Source organism: Lutjanus erythropterus, chromosome 3 (genome assembly GCF_056507025.1).
Source record: "Lutjanus erythropterus isolate fLutEry1 chromosome 3, fLutEry1.hap2, whole genome shotgun sequence".
NCBI classification, from domain to species: Eukaryota; Metazoa; Chordata; class Actinopteri; order Lutjaniformes; family Lutjanidae; genus Lutjanus; species Lutjanus erythropterus.
Genome location: NC_139319.1, coordinates 8,696,936 through 8,712,406, shown reverse-complemented (window position 1 = coordinate 8,712,406; position 15,471 = coordinate 8,696,936). Strand labels below are relative to the sequence as shown.

Sequence of the window (15,471 nt, the reverse complement as noted above, 5' to 3'; positions counted from 1 at the left end):
GCGTCAAATAAACGTTTTTAATTCGCGTTGTCGGATTTTATGCTTTTGTTTTGAAAACGAAATAGTGAACCGGAAGTATGGTTCGTTCGCTTTCGGTAAACTTTCGGCCTTAACGTGATCGACTATTTGTTTCTGCAGTTGATTTCGTTGACTTGCAGCTCCAATTAATCAACCGCAGATCGATGGATGAACTTTTGAAAAATCAGCGCGATTTTGATGTGTTTTCTAGTGGCAAGACTCATGTATAGTTTTATATTTTTGTTAAATTATCGTTGGAGATCCGAAGTCGACGTTATGGCTACAAAGAAATTGGCAAAGTAAGTAACGGACGATAGTAAGCCTTTAGCATGTAGCGGTAGCAAACAGCTAACCTAATAACAAACTGGGAAGACAAAGACGTGCTGCAATAAACTTGAATGTTTTACTAATTAACATAGCCGATTATAAAAAAAAATGTGTTTTACGTTGAGTGCTTGAATATTGTTTTAAAATATAAAGTTATATTTAAAATGGTCAACAATACTTAGCCCTAGTTTGTGCCTCTCATGTGTTCACTATCGCTTAGATTTGACAACAAGAAGTCGGTGCTAAAGTTTAACGTTACTGACTTATAACAAAGCTTCCTCAATCTCTTCTTGCCTTCACAGAGAATTGGGGTTATTGAGGCAGCGGAGTAAGTCCTCTAATGGGATAAAGAAATCATTGGTATCGAGTAAGTGTGAATATTTCAATTGATAATGTTGACACAGAGTTAAAGGGACAGTTCACGCCAAAATTAAAAATACCTCTAGTGCTATTTTTCCATCTAGATACTTTTTGGTGTGAGTTGCTGAGCTTTTGAGATCTCTGCCTTCTCTTGGATGTAACTGGCACTTATTCTGTGGTACCAAAAAAAGTCCCAAAAATGCATCTATAAAACTCAACCCTTTCCAGAAATCATGTATGACAGGTTACAGCTCAGCTGACAAGGATGCCAGTAGTGTTCACATCTCTTCGCAAGTGTGAGCATCTCATCCATGAGTAGATGCATGCGTGATTCAGTCGGCAGGCGTAATAATTCTTACATGAAACTGCTCACAACAAAGCCTGTGGATTAACTGGGTCATGATTTCTGGAAAAACACATAGTGGTTGAGTTTTTCAAATGTATTTTCTTGGTGCTTTGAGCACCATAAGTCATCTTGTACCATCTTGTTCCATTATACTGGAGAGAAGGCAGACATCTCCAAAACTTTGCAAATCACATCACAGCAAATCACAAATGTTACACTACAGATGAGAGGAGAACATGTATTTTTTATTTTGGTGTGAACTGTCTCTTAAATATTTAAGCTTGATCCTCTTGTCAGTACATTTCAACACTGTTGCACTTGTATAATACTGTCTGTTTTCATTTAGATCAAATATTTTCATACCTGATTGTGATTGATTTTGAGTCAACTTGCTGGAGAGAAAAAAACAACTACAGCCAGGAAATCAGTAAGTAGCCTTTTGCTGGATCTGTTACATGTGGGCTGTTTTATTTCACCCTTATTGCTGATAAGACCTGTCCCTCATTCCTTTCCTGTTACTCCACAGTTGAATTTCCTGCTGTTCTGTTGAACACGTCCACAGGGGAGATTGAGTCCGAGTTTCACACTTATGTTCAACCCCAGGAGCACCCCGTTCTGTCCGAGTTCTGCACTGAGCTGACTGGGATTACACAGGTAACATCCACAAGTACACTGCTACAAACATGCCAGTGCACTTTCCAGTGTCATGCACCGTAGTTTACGTTATATCTTATCACTTCATGTTTCCGTCTCTCAGATGCAAGTTGAGGCAGGAGTCCCCCTTCAGATCTGTCTTTCTCGGTTCAGCCGCTGGCTGCAAAACCTGCAGCTCAATATGGGTGTGGTCTTTGCCAACACACAACAGAAGTCTTCTGCACCTTCAGCTTCTCAAAAACTGTGTACTTTCGTCACGTGGTCAGGTAAAAGTCAACTGCATGGGTCTACAGCTTCAGTTACCTTACATCCATCATGATTGGTCTCTGCCTCAGGATTATCCCAATTTCTGCCAGTGTGTTGGGGAAGAAAGATCCTGCACTTCGTTATAATGAGAAACTTGTCAAACTTTGTCATTATTTTAAGAAACTAACTCTTGATTTTTGACATACTAAGTCCTTATTTTGAGAAAGTTTTTTCATTATTTTGGGATACTAACTCATTTTCATCATGACTAATCTTGTACAGTAACACTGAATTTGGCAGAATGTAGCACCACTGCATTACATGCAATGAAAAGGCTGCCTTACCACAACTGCATGGTTTATTTTCACCCAGTTGGATTTTTAAAATTACTGAAAACAGATTATTAACTTCAATGTGCCTCCTTCTGCGTTGCGTATCAGACTGGGATCTTGGTGTTTGTTTGCAATACGAGTGTAAACGCAAGCAGCTCCATAAACCTGATGTGCTCAACAGCTGGATAGACCTGAGAAGCACGTACAGGGTAAGTGGAAGCTTTGTCTTTACACATCTGTTGTCATTCATGCTTTCTCACTCTTACTTAAAGTTATGCACCAGTTACATTATTGATTGTTGAGTTCATGAAATAAAGAATATTTTACAGTTATAGTTGAGTGACCAGAGCCCAAAGTTTGGTATTTCGTATGCTTTTTTATCTGACTAACAGTCCATAAACCCAAAGGTATTAAATTATTAATGACATGAAACCAGGAGAAGCAGCAAGCGACATGTTAGAAACTAATCAAAAACAAATATTTTTCATTTAATAAATGGTAATTAGATTAACCACTCACTGCTAAAACTTTCTGTCAGTTAAATAATCACTTGGACTAAGCCTGCTCATTTCAGCACTACTCATGTTGTGATTAACCTTTTTTTTGTATTTTTCAGTTGTTTTACGACAGAAAACCCAAAGGCCTGAACGGGGCGCTACAGGATCTGGGAATACAGTTTTCAGGGAGAGAACATTCTGGTATGAAAATAAAAACTGTTTTTTGTTCAAATAAACCTAAAAAGTCTAAAAAATAAAGGCCTAATCTAATCTGATGTGTGTTGTTTTTCCTCTGTCTTCAGGTTTGGATGACGCCCGAAATACAGCGCAGTTGGCGGCGAGGATGATGAGGGATGGGTGTGTGATGAAGATCACCAGGAGCCTGGTGAGGGTGAGTGGCCGCCGTCCAATGATGCATCCCAACTCCTAATCCCCCCCGCCTGGATATAATGTAACGTGCAGCTGTGCACTGTCAAAGTAAGTCCAATCCAGTTCCTACTGTGGATTGTTGACAATTCGGCATTATTGATTAGTTTTGTTTATTTTGGCCTCTTGAAGTCGCCACTGACAGGCGCCACTTGTCATTTTAAGTGTCTGACAGCATTATGGAAGCGATCCCAACAGAGAAAGACCTTTTCTTGAGCCAGAAACAGCTGTTTTATTGCTCTCGCCAAACAAAGCGGACTCCCTTCACAGAAACAGTAATTTTATCATCCTCATCCTCATTCAACCGTCTTAGTTTGTCTCACCACTTTTCTGTTACAACAATCATCAATCATCATCGAATTAAACACGTAATTTAACGTGTTATGTGTGAATAGCAGGAGAGGAGCAAAAGCAAAGACAGACATTAAAGAAGCAGCACAGAGAAACGTTGTATGTGGCCTGAATATTTTTACCTTCTATCATGGTGAATTAACAGTTTATTTCAACAAAACAACCAGAGTTGGTTATTGGTGAGCCTCGGAAAGATGAACCAAGATGTTTTTGGTGAGTTTCATTTTGTTTCTGTCGAGTTTGAATGAAGTGTGTTTGATAATAATAAAATTACTGTCTCTGTAAAGGGAGTCTGGTGAGTTTTGTGAGAGCGATAAAACAGACATTTCTGGTTAAATAAAACTTACCTTACTCTTTCAAAATAGGTCCATCTCTGTAGGGATCCTTTCAATAATGCTGCATGACACTTACTATAACAATCTGAGCCTGTTGGTGGCAAAACAAGCACTTTTAGTGAACATACTGGACTTTGACAGTGTGTAGGTGTCCATAAGGATTATATTGCAGATGAGTTTTGCCTCTCGCTCAATAGTGAACCAATTTCAAAGATTATTGTCCTCTTTAGTCACTTGGACACAAAAACATAAGAAAATTGGGTCTAGGTTGAAATTACTGAAGTTACCCTTTAATATAAAAAAAAATGTTGCCTGAAATGTGAAATAAATCATTTTGGACACTGAATAGAGACAGTAAACCCTACAGCATTGCACCAATAACAACTGACAGAATTTGTTTGACAATACAGTTTCAAGAGAAGTCAGGAATGTGTATTATATGAATTACTGATTACCTCTCTCATCTTGTCTTCTTCTCATAGACCCCTCTAATGGTTAAACCCATGTTTGGGAACACAGCTGCAGACAACAAGAAAGAAAAGTCCAACACTGATAATAAAGAAGAAAACACCATAAACAAACCCTCAGTATTCAAGATTCCTTCCATATCATGTCAGAGAAAATCATGTTCAGAGGTGAAAACGAGGGGTTTAAACACAAAGGAGAACTCGAGTTCAGTTCGGGAATCTGTTCAAAGCCTGATCACACCAAAGACACTGCTGAACGGTACAACAACGCCACCGTGGGGACAGAACAGGAGGTCGGTTACAGCAGAGGTTGTGAGAAACTGTCCTGCACCAAACAACAACAGCAGCCTTGTTATGTGTTCGACTGTTGTGGGCTGCCTTTCAAACCAGTCATCAAAAACAGGAGCAGCAGTCGGACTGAAGGAGGAGGAGGAGGAAGATGCAGAACTTCTAGTGGAAACAGAGGACAGGTGTGGGTCCTATGACGACGTTGTGTTGGAGTGTGACGATGCTTTTGGTGAAACAGAGACAGAATTCGACGTTGATTATGTGTCAGATTTTGACAGCGGATGTCATGTTTGGGAGGAGTCTGATGATACAGATCCATCAGGTGATCAGGTCTCATTACAGGACGATATGAGAGAAACAGTGAGCATTGTAAACAACTTTAAAACTCAAAAGATGACCTGTAAAACATCAGCGGCGTTTTTATCTACAGGGAAGACGAGATCCCACGTTAATGTGTCTAATCACAGGCAGCATCCAACTGTCTCAGAGCCCAGCACTTCTTTCGCTGTGCCTAAAGCTGTTAGTCGAGACTCCAGATCAAATGAGCACAAAACAGAACTTAAAAACTCTCGACTACAAGTACAAGAAAAGTCCAGTGAACCTCATAAAAATGATGAAACAAACACACCCTTTGCATTCAGGCACAAACCATTCATCCCAGAAAAGACCTCCACCCCTAATACTTCATTTGCCAGACCCAAAGCGACGATCACAAAGCACAAAGAGGCTCCAAAATCTTTATTTACCATCTTCACAGACCCAACAAAACCCTCCACTTCCTCCTCACTTGGCTCTTTCTGCGCCTCCAAGAGTGTCCTCTCCTCTTTGTCAGTCAACACCCTCTCCTCACGCACCAATCGTTCCTCCATTTCTGGGGCAGCGAAAGGTGGACAGAGGATCACGTCCCCGCTGTGTGCGTGTGGGCGTCGGGCTAAGCATCAGATCGTGTCCAATGGGGGTCCAAACCACGGCCGAGGGTTCTACTGCTGCCCTGTACGCCGGTCGGGCAGCGGAGGCAGGGTCCAGAAGGGATGCGAGTTCTTCAAGTGGGAGTCGGCTCTGATGAAGAGCAGTTCTCCTGCTGTCTGGTCGTCTGTCTCACTCTGTCAGGTCAACTCGAGTCTGAGCTGCCGTCCACCACAGAGGTCAATGATCAGGAAGAGCTATTAACCTATTGGAGAAAAAAGGTCACGTATATGTTCTACCTCACAGGGAACATCCCTGATGAACTACAGCAGTACAAATCAAAGCAAACATTTTATTTTCATAGCATTAGCCTAATTTAATTTATTGATTGTAGTTTGGACCATGAACTGGCTTTTATAAAGTTAAAACACACTTAGTCATACTTTGTAGGACATCAAAATGTGTGATGAGTAATAATGAATAATGACGACTAATGAACCAATGAAATTTGTTAGTATGAGTATTGATTTTATTGAAAAAAACAAAAAAAATAAGCTTACTAATAATGAACACTGATAATAAACATTATTTCCTGTGTTGTACAGTAAATAAGCTATTTTGGAAATGTACTCAAATGAAATAAAGTGACTATCTCAGTCATGACTGTGTTTCATCTTTTAATATTTAAATTTTTCTTTCACTTTTTGCTTCTTTTTATAAAGTTTATACTGCGGTGAAATGTAACTAAGTACATTTATTCAAGCACTTAAGTACAATTTTGAGGTACCTGAGTATTTCAATTTTATGTAACCTTACACTTTTACTCCACTACATCTCAGAGACAAATACTGTACATTTGTCTACCATTGCAAGTTAGTTTTCAGGTTACAGTTTTCCAGACCCTTCCTGTCCAAAACAGTGCATCTCCAAATTTGGTGATTTTGAAAGTAAATTTTTCTATCAGACCGAGGGATGAAGTGTTGATCTACAGGTTAAGAAAATTCTCCTACTTCTGAAAATAAATTTAACGATTTAAAACTCCTCTTGGATGTCTAGAGATATGTGGTTCCCACAACAACACTACAGTTTATGTAAATATGATGCATTGCTGTAAATTAAACTATCCAAGAGTATAAAAAGTGGTTAAAATTATCACTAAAATGCAACACACTCGTTAATGTGGAAGTAATGCATTAGTTTTTCTTCTAGTGGAGTAATTGCAAAGTGCTTTATATAAAGTCTGTTATATTGTATTTTGTGTGTTTTTGAGCTGTAAGTTCATCATCTGCTGGACCACAATGGAAATAAGCGCTTTACTGTTGACAATCTTTGAAAAATTGTGCAAAAAAAAATCTTTTGTAAAATAAAATCAGTCAATTAATTCTTCCACCCCTGGGTATAATATGGAAAAGTATTAGGGTAAGGCTTAAGGGAAAAATGAGAGGAGGTTATTTTATTTTGTTATTATTATTATTGTTGTTGTGGTTGTTGTTATATTACTATTAGTAGTAGTAGTAGTAGTAGTAGTAGTATTGTCATTATATTATTATTATCATTATTATTGTGCATTATATTAATAAAGTCAAATAGTGGAGACTAAAGTCACACTTTTAGTATTAGCTCCAGGCATAAAAAAAAATAATCAAATAAGGAATATTTTCTTCTTCTTTCTGTTTGTTTGCAATAACATTTTGACTTTAGGATCGAAATGTTATTTCAACTTTATTCTCGACATTTCAACTTTATTTCCAAAATCTATAAAGCGAAAACTCTCCTTTATCTAATTATTTTTTTTCTCATGTCCGACCCTCATGCTACTCTGTATAAAATTGCCAATTTTTCCAAAGTACACGATGTTTCGCTGCTACGCCGATGATTTATGTCCCTCCTCGCGCTCCGTACAGGACAACCAAAAACGTGCTATGTTGTGACTGAATGAGAGCTCGTCCGCTGAAACAGCTGCAGTTCCGACTTGAACACATGTCCAGAGAGGCAGCTCGTATCATTTAGTAAACTTCACATGGCTCTGCTGTAGTCGCTGCAGCTTCAAAGTGTCTGAGCGCCGGTGTTAGCCTCAACTGTTTAAGCTAACGGCTAGTAAATCCGAGGTGGTGGGGGGAGTAACCAAAACAAGACGGTAGCCCTCTGCTGTTGCTGCTCCTGCTTTCATTACTTCACAACATTTTGACCTGTGTCTGCCAACATGTCTGCCGCGGCGAACGAGTCGAGGAAACGGAGCAAGAAGCGGTACGTGGTCGGACACCACAACAAGCGGTGGAAGGGCTCCCGGGAGCTGGAGGTGGGCATGCAGGGGATCCTCATCACATGTAACATGAACGAGAGGAAGTGCACGGCAGAGGCCTTCAACCTGCTCAATGAATACGCCGACAAGCTGTACGGACCCGAGAAGGTGAGTCCAGAAACACTTGGATGTTTTAATCCTTATAGACGAGGCCTTTTTTTAACGTTGGTCCTACTCTACAAGTTCAGCAGGTGACCTGCAGCCTGTTACAGCTGTAGGAAAGTTAAGACTCGAGTGCATGTTTCACCTTATTTCATTTTATTTAATATTACATATTGGTTTTGAGTATTGCACAGAGGTAGCCAGAGTAAGTACGTTTAATTATGCACATTCCTATTTATTTAATATTTACTTTACCTTTATTTTATCAGGAAGTCCCATCGAGATTAAAAACCTCTTCTTTTTTTTTTACAAGAGACATGGCCAAGGTAGCTGCCGTTCAAAACCACAAAACAGTAAAATGCACCATATACAACATGATGTACAATAAACAAGGATCTGTTCAAAACAGTGGCCTCCCAAAAAAGAAGCAATAACATTCTTAATCATGCCATTAAATTAATCAACTGATTATAAATGTGCCCAACTTTAGATCTGTTTGTAGATTATTCCATGTCCAGGGTGCATAGAATACAAATGCAGTTTTTACCCGATCTGTCAAAACCTGGTGTACATTAAATGATAAGTCTATGACAGTAGACTTGGTATTCAAGGTCAAGCTTGTCACTTTTTCATTACCCATTTCTTGTCTCTTAGTGTTTTGCCACTAATTATGAACTAAATTAAATCCAGTAATCTGCAATAGTGCTGACACTGTTGATCAATTAGTTGGTTGACAGAAAAATTAACTATCAACAGCCGTTTGGGTTTAATTGATTAACTGGTGAAGTAATCTCTCAACCAAAATATTCCCAAAATGTTGTTTGTTCCCCCTTATTGAATTTGAGGAATTGCTTGTTTTATTCCTCATTTCAAACTTTGATTTTCTCTGAATAACTGTAAATAGAACCCCATCCACCCTCTTCAATGGAAAAAATATAATCAACCATAGTAAATGCAAACATATCTAAAGAATAAGCCCAAAAGCAATTAGACCAAGTGCAAGGTGACTATATTAATCAAAAAAAAAAGACATTCCTACGTCAAAAGATACCTTGGTATCAAACAGTCTGAAGGGCATTACTCTTGCTGTATAAAAGACAAATCTTTACAAATTTTAGGAACCAGATAAGGACAATCTAATGTTTTCTAATTTAAGGAAATATAGCAAATCTAAAATTCAATGTGTATGAAGAGGGAGAGTCGGGGATTATCATTTTAACAATATCAGTCTCTTGTCCTACTGAGAAGTGAATTAAATCATGTCCTTTTTAGAGGAAGAGAGATTAAATAAAGAAGGTGTCACCCCAAATAAAGCAGTAATAGCATTAAAATGGGATTTTAGGTTTTATATCATCATAAATGGAATATCTTTGGATTTTGATCTGTTGATTTGAAAAACATTTTTGAATGACATCACCTTGCACTCAAACTGTGAGGGGAATTGCTTGACTGACATGACATGTTACCTTAATATAGTGTTAATAAAGTGCCACCTGTGATCACAGATGCAAGAAAATAATGGGAGCAGCAGTGAAGAAGAGGAGGCTGAGGAGGAAGATGTTGAAGAAGCGCTGAAGAAGGAAGTGGCACAGCTGCAAGCATCTGGAGGTAAACAGGAGAGGCGCTTCCAGGCTTTGGAGAGTGGAGCGAACAACGTCATCTTCATCAAAACACATAATCTAGGTAAGACCTTTTATAGAGCCCTTTCATGTGATCTTTATTTTTGGCTTTCAGTTTTATTTTAGACACTGTTTGCTTTTGTTTTTTTCTTTTGTTTTTCTGCTCCTAGAATCTGACAAGCTGGTTCATCACATCCTGTCTGATCTTCACACCACCAAGAAAAAAAAGTCACGCGTGATCCTTCGGATGCTACCAGTGAGAAACTAAAACCACATTGGTCGATACATGTGACTTAGAAAGGGTAGTTCTGATTATTTGAAGTGGGGTTGAATGAGGTATTTACCAATAGTCAGTGTGTTAACTACAGTAGATGAGGGTCGAGACGTCCCCAGTTTGGAGAAGCAGAGCAGAGCACCAACATGGAAGCTAAGTAATGTCCATCTGTGGACAGGGTCTGCAGCAAAATGTATTTTAGCCACCTAAAAGAAATCAATATCAGTTTAAGTGAACGCTATATTTAGAATATTTTCTCCTTGATCTTGCCGTCAGACGGCCTTTTCTAACAGCCACCACCAGCCAAATATTGCTCTCTCCACAGCAACCAGACCTCATTGGCCAAATCTATAATTCTACCGTGCAGAACACAGGAGTTGCTGGTCTACCGCCGCCTCGATCTGATAGTTAGTTTGTGTTATTGTGTGACTTGTGAATTCAAAGTAACCTTTTAAAACACTGAAGTCACACATGAGGCCGTGGTAAACCAGCAACTCCCATGTTCTGTGAGGTAAAATGACTGATGTCACTAGTGGAGTCTGGTTGGTTTGGAGAGCGAAGTTTGGCTTATATAATGATGGTTTCCCATCAGGACAGGCTGTCCACAGGCATACTTTGCTTTGCTACTAGTCCTACACCAGTACTCCTGCTGTTTCCCCAAACTGCAGGTGTGTCGGCAGCCACCTACAGTAAGTAATACACTGACTATGATTAAGTACCTCATGAGGTTGTCAAAAGTATTGATACTTCAACACATGTTTAGAACGATAGAAAGCTAAGATTTGATAATATCAAAAATGCTTAAACATATTTGCTCATTCACCATCTCAGTTCAGTTTATTATCATTTTTCTTTTTGCCATAAAGGAGGTATCAGGTATTGGTGCCTCATTAAACAACACTTCAGATAATCCCAACTACTATAATAAGCTTGTGTCCTTATTACAAATGAGACAAATGATGTGTGTCAGAAGTTATTTGACATTTGCAGGTAACACTTAAAACGGCCCAAATTATTTTTCACATTGCATCATTAATTGTCACGCCTCTTGTGTTTTTTTGAAACGAGCTCTAGTTGTTTAATCCCTTTCAGAACAATCAGAATTATTCTATAACTATACATTGAGACTAAAATACTGAAAGTATCAGGTTCTCGTCCGCAGTGTCTCATTCTTGTTTTCGTCTCATGCAGGTAACTGGAACATGCAAGGCCTTCCAGGATGACATGGTGAAGTACCTGACCACTTTTCTGGAGCCGTGGTTCAAAACCCCAAACTGTGCTACCTACCAGATCGCCTTCAAGGCCCGCAACAGCAGCCACAACAAGAGGGACGAAATCATCAAATCTATTGCAGGTAGTGTTGGCTAATATTATGATATTAATAAAAAGTAAATGAAAACCCTTTTCTGATCCTCAGCAAACAAAACTGACACTGAAACTTTTTCAACCCTCGCAGGTCTCGTAGGAAAGCTGAACCCGAAGAACAAGGTTGACTTGACCAACCCAGAACTGACAGTCATTGTTGAGGTCATCAAAGCTGTGTGTTGCATCAGTGTGGTCAAAGACTACACACTGTATAGGAAGTACAATGTCCAGGAAGTCGTGAAAGAGGACACGCCAAAGCCTGACGTGACCACAGCCAAAACGGATTCGAATGCAGCTGAGCAGAAGGAGAAACACGACGCAGAGGAGGCAAACAAAGAGGAGAAAAAAGACGAAGAGGACGGTGACAAGAATGTGCCACAGGATAACAAGGAGGGCGATAAGGGAGACGGTGATGGCGAGTAAGAGCTCTTAATAAGCAAAATTGACTGTTAGTTTGTGAGTTAGATTGAACATTTCTTTAAAAACATCTCAAGTTGCTTTATATTGTTGTGCTTTTATTTTAAATAGAAGGTAAAAAGCAAAGATAATTTCATTTTTTTTACAACCCATAACATGACTCAAGGAAATAACAAGATCAAACAGAATCCACATATAATTTAATGTCTTTTTTTATGTAAAATATCTATGATGCATTGGTTCCAGTTTTGAGATGTCCATTTTAAACAGCAGTGATTTTTGAATTGACTGTACATGTTACTATCCTGCAGCATATCTTTTTTAATGCTGAATTTGATTTTCAATTTCATTGTCATTTTAATTTTTTGCATTTTTACTCCAAAGAAAAAGAGTTTTGTTCGGGTTTAACTGGCGTGTCACATGTTTTGTAACTGGTCTTTCCTAAAGCAGTTCCTGAATTAAAACAACTTGTGTGTTTGACTGTTTTTGCAACATATCCTTTACTCGTTTTATGGTACATCATGATTCAGTGATTTATATGACAGAGAGGGAAAGTAGAAGAGAAGAAAAAAGAGTCAAATTTACATAAACATGATGGAGGTATAAGAGGGTGTCTGTGATCTTGTTTCTCTCATCATGTGTGTTCAGTTTGACATTGTTTACCACATCAATGAGCTGGCAGTTCTTCTCTGCGCCACAAGATGGAGGTAATCCCTTGTTTTGTGGAGACAGGGACATCTGTGTGGCAGGTGCACTGTGGTAATTGTTTATGGATGAATCATTTATCAAAATCTTTGATGCAATCTGCCAATTTTCTTTGCAGCAGCACCTTCTGCTACAAATAGTTGCTTCACATAATTCTGTCAATGTATTGCGGCTGGAATCGTGAGCAGTATAGGCATTCATATTGGTTTAAAAAGATTACACGCCTCGTAATTTCATAGATGGGATATCTTACATGTATTTGACAGCAAAAGTGATCATCTTTACAACCTGTAATGCCAAAAAACATCCATGTATCTTTGGAGACTTGGTTAAGTTTTTTTGAGTGATAACAAGACTCAATAAAATTTGTCATATTTTGTCATGTTTTATTGTTAATCATTTTTTTTGTGCATGAGAAACTTCCAGGACAGTCTCTCTCTCTCTCTCTCTCTCTCTCTCTCTCTCTCTCTCTCTCTCTCTCAGAAATACAAAAACTCAATCAATGAAGTTACAAGACTGCACTCCAGCTCCCCTGCAAAATCTGAACCATTGCATGCATTATGCAGACAATCAGAAAATACCACTTCATCATAACACTGTGCCTCGATCTTTTACCTTCTTGGTCATACATCTGTTACAGTCTGTAGCATGACGTGAATTAAAAAAGAAATATTTGTTCAAAGAAAGTGTGATTTGGAAAGCAATTAATGAGCTGTCATCTGTCTGTGCTGTCAGCGGGGTCAGTCAGTCTTGGCAGTGCAGATGATTGTGGGTCAGAATAGACGGAGGCTTGCATGCTGCAAAATGCAACAGGATGCAGTAGGACGTTATTGTCACACTGCATTTGACATGACTATGTGAAGGGACACTAATTAGTGTTGTATTGAAAAAAAACCCAGGTCCACCATTGTGTGGTGCATTCATGTGGTGCCAGAATAATGCGTAAAATGATTTTCTGACCGGAAATATTCATGCGAACGCCCCCTCAAGTCAGAACTACTTGAAAAATCTGAGACAATTTTGTTACATAGGTTACCTGGTAACAAGTCCCTTAGTGCCCTCTACTCTTAGCAGCAGCCATGTTGTTTCCACTTTACAACTTAAAGCTCATGAGCATGCAGTCACCGCAGTCGTAATAATGACTTCCCATCATGGGAACTGGGACCATCTGAGGAGCATATGAACGCTCGATTTGTGTAGCCCATTAAGCTGCCTGCTAACATTAAGATTTAGATCAGATTAAGCCTTTGTTTTCTGCCTTAGGATAAATGTGTCTTGGGTACTCAAGAAAACACAGTTGGCATAGCAGCACAAATACAGTTATCATGCAGTATCACATACAGATCTTTCAAAGCTAGAAATTACACACCAAGAATACTGAAAACATTGCACGGGTGATTTGCTTATTAGCATCAGACACAAGGACAGCAGAGGCTGATGAGAGCGCCTTTAGTTCTGCAGGTATTTGTTCATAAACCAATGTACTGGACGATGCAAAATCAGACAAAGTCAGTAGGATTTACTCTTTTGGGATCATCAGTGTGTGCGTTCAATTTTATGGCAATCTATCAGGTAGATGAAGATATTTCAGGCTGGATCAGACTGGTGGCATGACTAATATGAAAAAAATGAGAGCTGCTTTCTGGCACGTGCCTTGTTTGTGTGAGTCATGCATGCATGAGTTTTACATCTATTCGGTTTACAGGTTTGAGCCAGAACATGTGCTCACGTTCCTGCAGAATTATCAAGAGTCCCCTCTGCGTCCACCGAGCCTTTCTGCAAAGGTCAGGAACAGTTTTATGCTTTGTCTTTTGAAGATATTACCAGGAGATCTTGTCTTTGTTCACAGACACATCAAAACTGAATATCTAAAATTAAGAGAAACTTAAATATGCTCCCGAGAGCAAAAATGGTGCAGTATGACCACAGCGCTGTCACTCAGTGAAGGCATTAATCGCTGTAAAGACTTCCACAGACACACACACACACACAACACACACACAAGCATTAACAGAACTGTGACTTTCTCTCTGCTCATTACACTCAAGCTGAACTATTGTTGTGACCCGTCAGTCGTTATCTCCACTGTATTCTGCTAAAACTCACAAATTGCATTGCCACCGACTCTCAGGTGCCCCAATCAGTGTGACCTGCTGACAAGCTTATAGCTGAAACACAAGGGGAAAGGATTGGATGTTTTCAGCCTGCCAGAGTGTTATTAGTACAATACCAATTAGAGTGTGTGACTAGCCTACATAACCGCTAACGTACAGTGATGCCTCATAATGATATCACAGTGGTGGCATCTTAATGATATCTCTGTTGGAAGATGAAATCCTTGTACCTTAAAAAAAATAATAATAAAAATGTAATTTCCCACAGATGCCAAGGTATTTTTTTTTTTATCATTGTTTGGTGAATGGGTTTTAATTCAATTTATAAAAAGTATTCTGTAGACACTGACAGTTTTAAATGTTTAACCAGGAGCAACATAATCAAAATCAAGAGAATATTTACAGTACTAACCACTTGGTGTCGTCTACATGAGAAATTAGCCTCTGATGTTTTAATTGCCCCCACGGCCATGTCTAATTAAACCTCAGTGGGAACTAAAGCCCACTGCTTTCCAGTCAAACAGCCATTCAAACACGTCCACACACAGCTCCGCCGCCCAGGATTGTCGCTTATTCGGGTTTAAATGTCACAGGCCTGTGAAACAATTGCATCCACAGGCGCATGTGCGAACGGTCCCCGGGGTCAGGATTAGCATCCATTGGTGTGGCTCCATATCTGACCTTTATGAGTGGCTAAGTAGTGCTCTCCAGGGTCTCATTTGTCTCACTTTATCCCGAACAATGGCCTCAACCCCCCCCCCTCACAACTGTAGCCGTCGCTCCCACAGTGCAGAATGAACAACGAACAAGGCTCAAATTGTTGAACTTCAGAGCTTTTCAAGGACTCCAGGTCTCCACTTTCACTTACTTCAGCATTGCATGATAACCTTACAGATTTCTTTATGGCTACATGGAGTCACAAAAGACTTAAAGTTATTTGTTTATCAACTCAACTTATCTGCTTCATTAGAACTTCAATTTTAAATTTTCTTCTTCAGTTTGATTGACAGTGGCCTGACA

The 15,471-nt window shown here is 39.2% G+C and overlaps 2 protein-coding genes across 3 annotated transcripts; both read left to right on the top strand.

Moving 5' to 3' along the window:
* The first annotated feature begins 143 nt into the window (after positions 1-143).
* eri2 (ERI1 exoribonuclease family member 2) lies at positions 144-6,213 on the top strand. The gene is made up of 9 exons (XM_084712428.1): positions 144-317; positions 648-712; positions 1,398-1,478; positions 1,578-1,705; positions 1,809-1,971; positions 2,392-2,492; positions 2,900-2,981; positions 3,083-3,171; positions 4,375-6,213. The coding sequence occupies exons 1-9, from the start codon at positions 217-219 to the stop codon at positions 5,815-5,817; spliced, it is 2,253 nt and encodes a 750-aa protein (XP_084568554.1). The 5' UTR covers positions 144-216; the 3' UTR covers positions 5,818-6,213.
* Positions 6,214-7,406: 1,193 nt separating this feature from the next.
* On the top strand, positions 7,407-12,113 carry thumpd1 (THUMP domain containing 1). 2 transcript variants are annotated; one of them, XM_084714898.1, is made up of 6 exons: positions 7,407-7,480; positions 7,744-7,963; positions 9,463-9,640; positions 9,747-9,832; positions 11,042-11,204; positions 11,307-12,113. In XM_084714898.1, the coding sequence occupies exons 1-6, from the start codon at positions 7,407-7,409 to the stop codon at positions 11,636-11,638; spliced, it is 1,053 nt and encodes a 350-aa protein (XP_084571024.1). In that variant the 3' UTR covers positions 11,639-12,113. The 2 variants fall into 2 exon arrangements, with proteins under 2 accessions (XP_084571024.1, XP_084571023.1); XM_084714897.1 differs by lacking the exon at positions 7,407-7,480 and having other exon boundaries at positions 7,494-7,963.
* Positions 12,114-15,471: the final 3,358 nt, after the last annotated feature.

Coding starts and splice junctions, on each gene's coding strand:
- thumpd1 (XM_084714898.1), top strand. CDS start 7,407: ATGTTTCGCTGCTACGCCGATGATTTATGTCCCTCCTCGCGCTCCGTA. Junction 9,641..9,746: donor CATCAAAACACATAATCTAG/GTAAGACCTTTT, acceptor TTCTGCTCCTAG/AATCTGACAAGCTGGTTCAT. Junction 11,205..11,306: donor AATCATCAAATCTATTGCAG/GTAGTGTTGGCT, acceptor CAACCCTCGCAG/GTCTCGTAGGAAAGCTGAAC.
- eri2 (XM_084712428.1), top strand. CDS start 217: ATGTGTTTTCTAGTGGCAAGACTCATGTATAGTTTTATATTTTTGTTA. Junction 318..647: donor GCTACAAAGAAATTGGCAAA/GTAAGTAACGGA, acceptor TTGCCTTCACAG/AGAATTGGGGTTATTGAGGC. Junction 1,972..2,391: donor TACTTTCGTCACGTGGTCAG/GTAAAAGTCAAC, acceptor GTTGCGTATCAG/ACTGGGATCTTGGTGTTTGT.